The sequence below is a fragment of the Alosa alosa genome, chromosome 22 (assembly GCF_017589495.1).
Source record: "Alosa alosa isolate M-15738 ecotype Scorff River chromosome 22, AALO_Geno_1.1, whole genome shotgun sequence".
In the NCBI taxonomy this organism is placed as follows: Eukaryota; Metazoa; Chordata; class Actinopteri; order Clupeiformes; family Clupeidae; genus Alosa; species Alosa alosa.
In genome coordinates this window covers 16,571,195-16,581,194 of record NC_063210.1, presented here as the reverse complement: position 1 = coordinate 16,581,194, position 10,000 = coordinate 16,571,195, and the positions used below count along the sequence as shown (strand labels likewise).

At 41.4% G+C, this 10,000-nt stretch overlaps 1 protein-coding gene across 1 annotated transcript in view; it reads right to left on the bottom strand.

Moving 5' to 3' along the window:
- Positions 1-10,000, bottom strand: part of hectd2 (HECT domain containing 2) — a gene marked incomplete in the record, with an annotated part of 48,617 nt that overhangs the window by 20,663 nt on the left and 17,954 nt on the right. Inside the window, 3 exon segments of the mRNA XM_048233708.1 lie at positions 2,230-2,318; positions 3,328-3,460; positions 4,197-4,304. Coding sequence (XP_048089665.1) covers positions 2,230-2,318; positions 3,328-3,460; positions 4,197-4,304 — 330 coding nt within the window.

Below are 10,000 nucleotides of genomic sequence, written 5' to 3'. Positions count from 1 at the left end.
GTAATATACATTTGACGGGAGCGTGGAAGAAGCAGGGGCCTCGACGCTACTGAGTGCTAACAGCTGCTATAGACACATCCTCCTCCTCCTCCACCTCCTCCTCCTCCTCCTCTGCCTGATCTCCGCCATGTGCTGTCCATATGAGCGAGCCAAGAAAGAAGGAAAGAAAGAGAGAGAGGGGGGCAGAGAGGAACAGGGGAGAGAGGAAAATAAAAAAGAAGGATAGAAAGAACAAGAAAGAAAGTAAAAAAGAAAGGAGGAGAGAAAGACAGAGGAGGAGAAAAAATCAGTTCTGTGGAACTCGAGGCGGTTCCAGAACTTTCTGAGAGAGAGAGACGATAGCAGTGGTGGGCGGGAAGCTTGGAGGCAGGCCACGGCGATGAGAGCGACAGACAGACAGAGACAGTAAGGTTCCACGTGGACCTGAATGATGCGCTTGGAGAGAGAAAAAAACAATAACAACGACGACAAAACTAAAAAAAAAAAAAAAAAAACAGAAACAAAACAAAAATGACTCAGCCTCAATCTCCCTGAACCAGACAAAACAAACGCCTTCCCCTTTTAGTGAGCCCAGTCCTCCTCCCCCTCCCCCTCTTCCTCCTCCTCTTCCTCCTCCTCCTCCTGCTGGTGTGGCAGGGGCCGGGGGCTCAGTGTTTGTTGTGGTGCCGAGCGGAGAGGAGCTGAGTGCACAGGAACAGACCAGCTCTGTTCCTCTGGAGGGCCCACTGGGCCCATAGTCAGTGGCAGATGGGTGGGTTGGCAGCCATGTGTGTGTGTATGTGTGTGTGTGTGTGTGTGTGTGTGTGTGTGTGTGTGTGTGTGTATGTGTGTGTGTGTGTGTGTGTGTTTGTGTGTGTGTGTGTTTGTGTGTGTGTGTGTGAATGTGTGTATGTGTGAATGTGTGTGTGTGTGTGTGTGTGTGTGTGTGTGTGTGTGTGTGTCTCTGCATGTGTGTGTGTGTGTGTGTGTGTGTCTGTCTGTCTGTGTGTGTTTGTGTGTGTGTGTGTGTGTGTGTGTGTGTGTAGGTGTGTCTGAATGTGTTTGTGTGTGGGTGTGTGTGTGTGTGTGTGTGTGTTTATGTGTGCGTGCATGTGTTTGTGTTTGTGTGTGTGCGACAGAGAGTGCATCTCTAATGATGGCCATCTGCAACGTGGAACTGCCATTACCTGAGGGCTGTATTCAGGAAGCATTGTGTGTGTGTGTGTGTGTGTGTGTGTGTGTGTGTGTGTGTGTGTGTGTGTGTGCATGTGTGTGTGTGTGCGTGTCTGTGTGTGTGTGTGTGTGTGTGTGTGTGTGTATCTGATGGATAGATTCAGAGAGGGGTGAGGGCAAGACAACATTTTGCTGGCTGCCACCAAGTCTGAGTATGATGTGATTTAACGATGTGTGTGTGCACACGTGCATGCGTACGTGTATTTGTGTGTGTGTGTGTGTGTGTGTGTGTGTGTGTGTGTGTGTGTGTGTGTGTGTGTGTGTGTGTGTGTGCATGCTATTGTGTGGGTTCTAGCATACACACATTAATGTGCATGTGCCTGTGTGCAAGCATGCCTATGCCCATATGTGTGTGGGCGTGTGTGTGTACGTGTGTGACCCATCTCAGCGCCAACGCCTCCAACAGGAAGTGACCAGTGCCAGTGAAACACAGGCCATCAGTAACAAGTCTCTTCCTGTTAGTAATTAAAGCCCTTCTCTCCAAACGCCCCCACTGTCGCCATGCTTACCCTTCTGAATTGTTGTCAGAAACGGTCATTTCCTCGGAAGACTTTATGATGTGGGCAGCGACTCAGCAATGCACTTAGTGTAATAAAGAGTTTATAAAGAAAAATGAATTACAAACGAAAAGTGCTGCCACAAAACTGCTACGAACACATTCAGCTTGCGTCTTGCTCAAGAGCAACACTGGTGAAGAAATAAGACCAGAGCTGGCCACTGCATGGAGACTTGCTCTGCCAATAGTGCATGAATGCGGGGAGCCTTGCTAGGATCTAATTATATATATTGACTGAGTGTTTCCCCCGTCATGGTTTCGAATGGTATCTTTAAGAGCTATTTAAAGCACTCGATTCACTCATGTGACTTTCTATTCCAAGCATATAAATCCACTCTTTCCATATATATATGCGTGTCTGTGTGTGTGTGTGTGTGTGTGTGTGTGTGTGTGGACACGAGACCAAATGGATTTATATAGCTGAGTGTTGAGTGTGGTGGTTTATGGCAATGAAAGGATACGGATCCGACCAGGCGAAACTCGGAGCAGTTGTCACAGTTCCAGTTGCTGAACCAGTGATACTGGGACTCCTTGACGTACCTAAACATGCCTGCAAAAAAGGCATAGCGAAAATCAATCATGACTGCTTCACATATACATTTATTCATTTAGCAGACGCTTTTATCCAAATGAGGAATAACATTCAAGCTACAAGTCAGTGACTGATCAGTCTACTGCAACAGCCTCTCCTAAAATCATGCAAATGTCTATCTAGAACACACCAGGCTCACATCCCAATCAGACAAATGAAAACTAAACAGAGGGACCCACTCAGGAGATCAGTGATATCACTCATTACACTTATGAGAAATGCAACATACCAATTAAGCCACTTCAACTGATGGAGAATTATTAATAGATGACAGCACTAATAGTAGTTGCAGCAAAGATCAGAGTGGCAATCAACTGTCAGACAATTTACTCCTTAAATTCACATTAACAGTAGGGGTCTAAAAGTACACATATTCGAACATTTTAAGTACAGGACGTGTGGTTCAATATAGATGTGTACCGAATGTACCAAATGCAGTCTTTAACAGTTATCTACAGTAGAGTTTTTTGCTTGCAGACCATGTTTCAAATTCAAGTTCCCACACAAACATATTAAGTAGCGGACGGTGTCAGTTTAGTCAAATAACACCAAAAAACATGACACCTTTTCAAAATACTATTCCCATTGCGCAACAAAAACATTGTCAGTGAATCTAGCAATACAGGCTTACTGTAGCGAAAATTAACCAACCTGTGATTTCAAAACCGAGGTACACACCGAACCGTGATTTTTGTGTACAGTTACACTCCTAACACATTCACCTGAGACTATGTGTACCAGTATGCTTACTAATAGTAGTAAACAAGAGAAGTAACAGGTGCTGATTGGTATTAAAATAAGTAACATTAGTACTGGAGCACAAATTCCAATGAAGGAGGCTGAACTCAATATTTCTGACTCTGTTCTCTTCACCATAATCCTAACAGAAGATTAGTTTGGCTGTCATCTTCATTCACTGCTGCTTCTGATTATTACAGAGTGGTTCTGTTTGGGCTTTGTGTCTCACCGTAGTCTGTGTGAAAAATCTGTCGAATCAGGAGGAGAAACCACTCCTTTGTCAAGCCGCCCATGTCCAGGCCCGCCTCGCCAACAAACGTCACTCTCAGCTTCTTTTTCAAGTCCGCCCGCTTTCTTGCGAGCTTTGAGGAGAAAACGGAGAGAGGAAAAAAAGAAAAGGGAAAAAGCGGGAGAGAGAAAGAGAGAGAGAGAGAGAGAGAAAGAGAGAGAAAGAGAGAGAGAAAGAGAGAGAAAGAGAGAGAGAAAGAGAGAGAAAGAGAGAGAGAAAGAGAACATTTATGGTGGAGCAATTTTTCCAAATTAGGCTGCACCCATACTTAGAACTTTCCGGAGCAGACTGTACAGCACACGTCTTGGCAAAAAAAAAAGAAAAGGGAAAAAAAGTCTTCTCTCAGACTTGGAAAAGGGATGAAACACAGCACACACACACACACACACACACACACACACACACACACACACACACACACACACACACACACACAATCAAACACACACAATCACACACACACAATCACACACACACACACACACACACACACACACACACACACACACACACACACAACACACACACACACACACACACACACACACAATCAAACACACACACAATCACACACACAATCAAACACACACACAGGCTTTTTGGTGAAAGATCGTAACATCAACAATGCTGTGCCTCCACAGATGTAAACACCATCAGCTTACATACTTAATCACACAGCTCTGGCACATTCTAAGAAAAAAAGCCTAGAGTTTTTTCTTTTCTTTTTTGGCTATCACATTTTCACCTCTTCTCCTCTCACATTTTTTTTGTTGGGGGGGGGGAGCCGTTACGGGACAGGACGGCATTACCTCATCCAGAGAGTCGCTGACCAGCTGCAGGCGTCTGACTTTAATGTTGAGGAAGAGCAGACTCATGTCCACACGCTGTCTGCGAGAGACCTTATCCACCAGCGTTTGCTGCAGAGACCAGGGGAGAAGAGGCACAGTCAGACAGAGAGAGACAGAGAGAGAGAGAGAGAGAGAGAAAGAGACGAAAGAGAGAGAGAGAGGGACAGACGGAAAGAACAAATAGAGGGCTGTAAAGAGTGAGACACCGTATCCACCAGCGTTGCTGCACAGACAGGGGGAGAAGAGGCAAAGTCAGACAGAGAGAGAGAGAGAGAGAGAGAGAGAGACAGAGAACATATAGAGAGCTATAGAGAGCGAGAGACCCAAGGCAAAGTCAGAGAGAGAGAGAGAATGAGAGAGATGACAGAAAGGGATGGACAGAGAGAGAATTCAAAGTTACAGAGAGAAAAGATAGAGAACTACAAAGACACAGGGGAAGTGTGAAAACAATGATAGATAGATGCTGTCAAAGGGGAGAGAGAGAGAGAGAGATTTTTAACAGCTCTTTATTACAAAACCTGCACGATCACATTACCATAAAACCATCACTTTTTTTAGAAAACTGAAAATCAAAGAAAATAACCTGAAAAAATAATTCATTGTCGACCAATGAGCATATTGCTCCACCTTGGCACCATTCTTCTTCAAAGGAATTAAAATCACCTTTTGTTTCATAAAGTCAAATTCTAATTTTACTCTTGATTTCACCAGGCGAATAAAAAATGTCAATTACATCATGGTCAGAGTCTTTTCAATCTTATTCTTCCTACTTATATAAATGGCCATCTTAGCATTCCCAAAGATATAATTAATCATTTCACACTTGCAACGTTCTTTCTGAACATATTTAAACCCCAATATGAAGGTCTGAATAGAGAAAACTCTCCAAAACACTCTAATAGCTTTGCCAACAACTTAAACAAAGGTGGCAGTCTGAAACAATTTGAGTAGGCATGAAAAACAGTCTCTCTCTCCAAACAAAAAGGACATTCATGGCTTACATTTTGATTTAAAACAGAAATAAAAGAGTTAACTGCCAAAATACCATGCAGTAACCTCCATTGTAAGTCCCAGCTCTTTTAGTTAATGGTGGTTTGTATAGAGATTTCCACTCTGGTTGAACATTACTTACTAAACCAAAGTAGAAGCGCCAAGGCGTGTCAACCTTTCCATCTAGCCTTTCTTTATTTATCACTTTAACACAGGTCTTGTAAAGACATTTACCATTGACTTCGCTGAAATCTATTTCTTTTGGAGGGGGCAAAAAAATACCTTTACAATCATTTAATTTCGGTGTAAGTGACAATTCAGGAAAAGGGTCTTCTCTATCAGGAATCAAAAACGCCATCAACATAATTCTTTATCATTTTGCTCCGCGTGATGTTAGTTCTGTTCTCCAGCAATGCAACATCTTATCCACCATACGCAAAAGGACCTCACTCCCATGCATTACAGCCAGTGTGGCACTGTCCATAAAGAGAGCCTGATACATCCACCAAATGGCGCAAGCGTGTAGAGTCCAGTACTGCATAAATAACTGTTCAATCCAGGCATTACATTCTTTGAAATGTCCAGTCTTGATCCATAGATTAGAGGCTCCTCTAGGAGCCAATGCAAAGAACCAGTCTCTTCCATTCGGCTAACATTAAATAAACCCCAGATCTTAAAAAGTCCTTATAAAAAACAGGTAAATCAATACAATGTATTGCATGAGGATCCAGGAAAAACAAAGATTTGTCTAAACCAAAACCACTCACATTATGCATGATTTCTACAAGCCACAGGCCTCAAACAAGATCTTCTGGCCCAGTAAGAAACCTCTGAATGAACTGGAAGCCTAAAAGCAGCTGCTCTACTGGGCAAATGGATTAAACCCTGGCCACCTTCTTCTTTTGGTAAATACAAAACACTCTGAGGGATCCAAATGCAACTTATCCCAGAAGAAATCTATTAGGGTTGACTGGATCTTCATTAAAAAAAGACCTGATGGTGGATCTAAAACAGCCAGCCCGATGCCACAAAAAAAGATGCCACTAGATTATTGATAACCAGACAGCGTCCCCTATATGACATCTGAGGTAGCCATGTCCATTTTTTTAAACGTCCCTTCACTTTTTCAATGACTCCATCCCAATTCTTTTGTACAGTGTTATCATCTCCCAAAAAAACACCCAGATATTTGAAACCCCTTTTTTCCAATTTAACCCTTCTGGGAGTTTGGCTGGTCCATCTACCCAATCACCTATCTGAAAAGCATCACTTTTTTTTCCAGTTGACTTTTGCAGATGATATCACCCAAAATCTTCACAACATCATTTAAAGGTATCAACATCATTTTGATCATGGACTACTACAACCAAATCGCCGGCATATGCTGATAAACAAAACCTTTTTCACAATTGGACAGAGAAAAGCCAGTCATTTTACACCTTAATTTGTGAAGCAAAGGTTCTATTGCCATGGAATAGAGCATTCCAGACAATGAACAACCTTGTCTTACACCTCTTAGTGCTTTAAAAAAGGGGACACAAACCACCATTAACTTTTCACTATACTCTCAATGTCATTATAGAGAGCACCTTAATTAAATTAATAAAACCGAATTGAATCCAAAGCCTCTAACACCCCCCATAAATACTTATGCTCCAACTCTGTCAAAGCTTTTCCTGATCCATGAAAAACAAATCCAAAATTCTTTTTAACTTACTAGAAACTTCAATTGCATCTCGAACAAGGAAAATATTGTCAAAAATTGACCTTTCAGGAATACAGTAGGTTTGATCAACATGTATTATTTGTTCCATCACTTCTCTCAATCTAGTTGCTAGTGCTTTGGAAAACATTTTAACATCAATGCACAGGAGAGACACTGGGCGCCAATGCTTCAAGTCGGTCAAGTCACCTTTTTTTGGTAACAGTGTCAACACAGCCCTTCGACAGCTCAGAGGAAGGATTCCTTTCTCTATACTGTCATTCAGCACTTCATGGAGATCTTTCCCCAATACTGCCCAAAAAGCCTTTGTAAAACTCAACTGGCAGTCCATCAATGCCAGAACACGTCCATTTTCCATACCCATCAGGGCTGTATAGAGTTCTTTCAATGATAAAGCTCCATCCAGCATCTTTGCTGAAGCCTTTGAAAGCGTTGGCAAGTCATGAAAGGAAACCACGTTCAATCTCCTGATTTCCAACCAATTCACTTTTTTTAAAAGTTCTGAGTAAAAAAATCCTTACTCGTTGTCTTATTTCATTTGGCTTAGTCAACAATGTTCCCTGTTTCTGAAACACAGCGTGAATTAACTTTTTTCTTCCATTTTCTTCTCTAAATTAAAGAAATACTTAGGCCAGACATCCATTACAGATACATTTTGTATTCTTGAAGCGGATCAAAGCCCTGTGTTTTTTCCCCAAAAATCAGCCAATTCCACTTTTACTTTTAAGTAATTCTATTTGTTCTGAATTTCCTTTATTTATCAACCATTTTGCAAATCCACAATCTCCCCTTTTCTAAAGTTTTTCATGGATCTAGCTAGGTCTCTACTGACATTGAAAGTTATATTTTGACATACATGTTTAATTTTAATTTTTGCTACATCCCCACCATTGTTGCAAAGGAGGGAAAAAAGGCTTCTCAACTTAAAACTCTCCCAAAACAACCAAAGCTTCTCTAAAAGTTTGATAGTCCAACAACATCTTATTAAAATGCCAATACGCACTTTTGGTTTAACCGCAGATTTTATAAGTACACAACATGCCATGCAATGGTCAAGAAAAACCAACAGGACTGATATAGGAACATCAGAAAAGCACTAAAAATGCTTAAAACAGTACATTTGGTCAAGTCTTGCCATTGATAAATAATTATCCGACAATGAGACCAACTATATTGCCTTTGTTTTTGTGAAAAGATCTCCATATGTCAATCAATTCATATGCTTCAATTAACTCAATAAGGCGGCTTGCGAGAGGCTACATGAGGTTCTACATGATTTCTATCTAAAATATCAGCAGTACAATTAAAATCACCACCCAGAAAAAGAAAATCAGTACTAATACATGCACCAAGAACATCACCAAGAGCTTATCAAAAACACATCCTCTCTGCAGCTAAGGTAGGACATAAACACAAATGAAAACAAAAACATCATTTTCAAAAACTGCTTTTACTTTCAATAGTCTTCCTTTAACCACCTCTTTCCACATCATAAGAATATGGAAGAAACGACTTTGAAAGGGATAAACACCTCCACTTAAGGACGTATTGTGACTGGTATGGCACGCCATCCCACTCCTTCACCCAATCAACTTCATTAGTTAAAGTCGCTATGTGTCTCTTGAACAAGGAAAACATCAATATTTTTTCTGTCTGCTTAATTCATAGAATTCTGCTCTTTCCTCCAAATCTCTGGCCCCATTCAAATTCAAAGTAGCGACTCTAACTTCGCCCATTTCAAAAAAAGTAACCAGAAAAAGACAAAGAAAATAAACATACATATTTTTACTGAGTATCACCATCATTTCCAATCGGTTCTCCTTTTTCAACTTGCGCACAATCTTAACCAAGCGAAACATCTCTTGGTCAGTAAAACCCTCCGTCCTCATTTGTCCTCATTAGATATTTAGCATCATCAATGAACTGTTGTATATTGGAAAAATAATCCTCAACCTTGACATTACGCACAAATTTGGTAGTCTGTAAAAATGTCTTATCTCCCTGTAGTGGAGGTACGACAACTAACGGTTGAGAAAGCTCTTGTGATTGTGAACTTGACAAACTAGAATCCGTGGGTAACCATCGCTCTCCTGGTCATTATCTGTAATTGGTAGCTCAACATCAATGTCTTTTTTCCATTGTTTTGTAGCTTTATTACTAGAGGATTTCTTTCGTTTATTTTGGGAATTTTGAAAACATTTTCCTCTCGGACCGTTTCACAGCCAGCCTCCTCTGCTTGTGTGCCGCAGTTCTCTTATTAACCAACTCTGCAGCCTCTAGGCCTACAGTATCCGTAACCTACGGGTTCACAAGAACTGCCCTCATCCATGATAACATCGGCTTGTGCGGGCGCAGCCAAAATTATTTCAGACTCCACTGTTTTATTTCAGCGGCTTCGTTCGATTCGGTCCCATTCTCTTTCTCAACCACGTTAAATCCGGTGTCGGCACATGGAATTCTACCACTACAGACACAGACTCTGCACCACCAGCCGTAATAGTGGGCGGGTCAGATGGCTCAGTTTCCTCACCAATTTCAGAATCATTTGCAAAAAGTGTATCCAGTTTGTTCTTTAACATTATCTTTTTTTTTGTTTGGGCAAGCACGAACCAAATGTCCATGTCCCACCACAACCAAAACATTTCATTGAGTCTGATGTTGCATAAACAATAGTGTAATCATAGCCATCAACATTAAACTTGAACACTGCGCTAAAATCACAGTCCTGTTTCAGAAACATATGCGCCTGGCGTCTAAAGACACCATATGGCTCAACAAAGTTGACTTGCATCCCACAGGTATTTTCTTAACTTGAGACACCACTTGCCATACTTCGAAAGTTCTCTGATTAACACCTCATCTTTTAAGAACGGTGGCACGTTAGACAATGTGATTTTCTTAGATGGGCTACTAAGTGGAAGAACAGGGCAAACCAACCATCAATTTCAATTCAGATTGAACAACTTCGCAGGCTTTTCGATTGTACTCAAAAAGAACGTCGCATTGTTCATTCTAGATGCCGACAATACATTATCGTATCAACAATTTTACC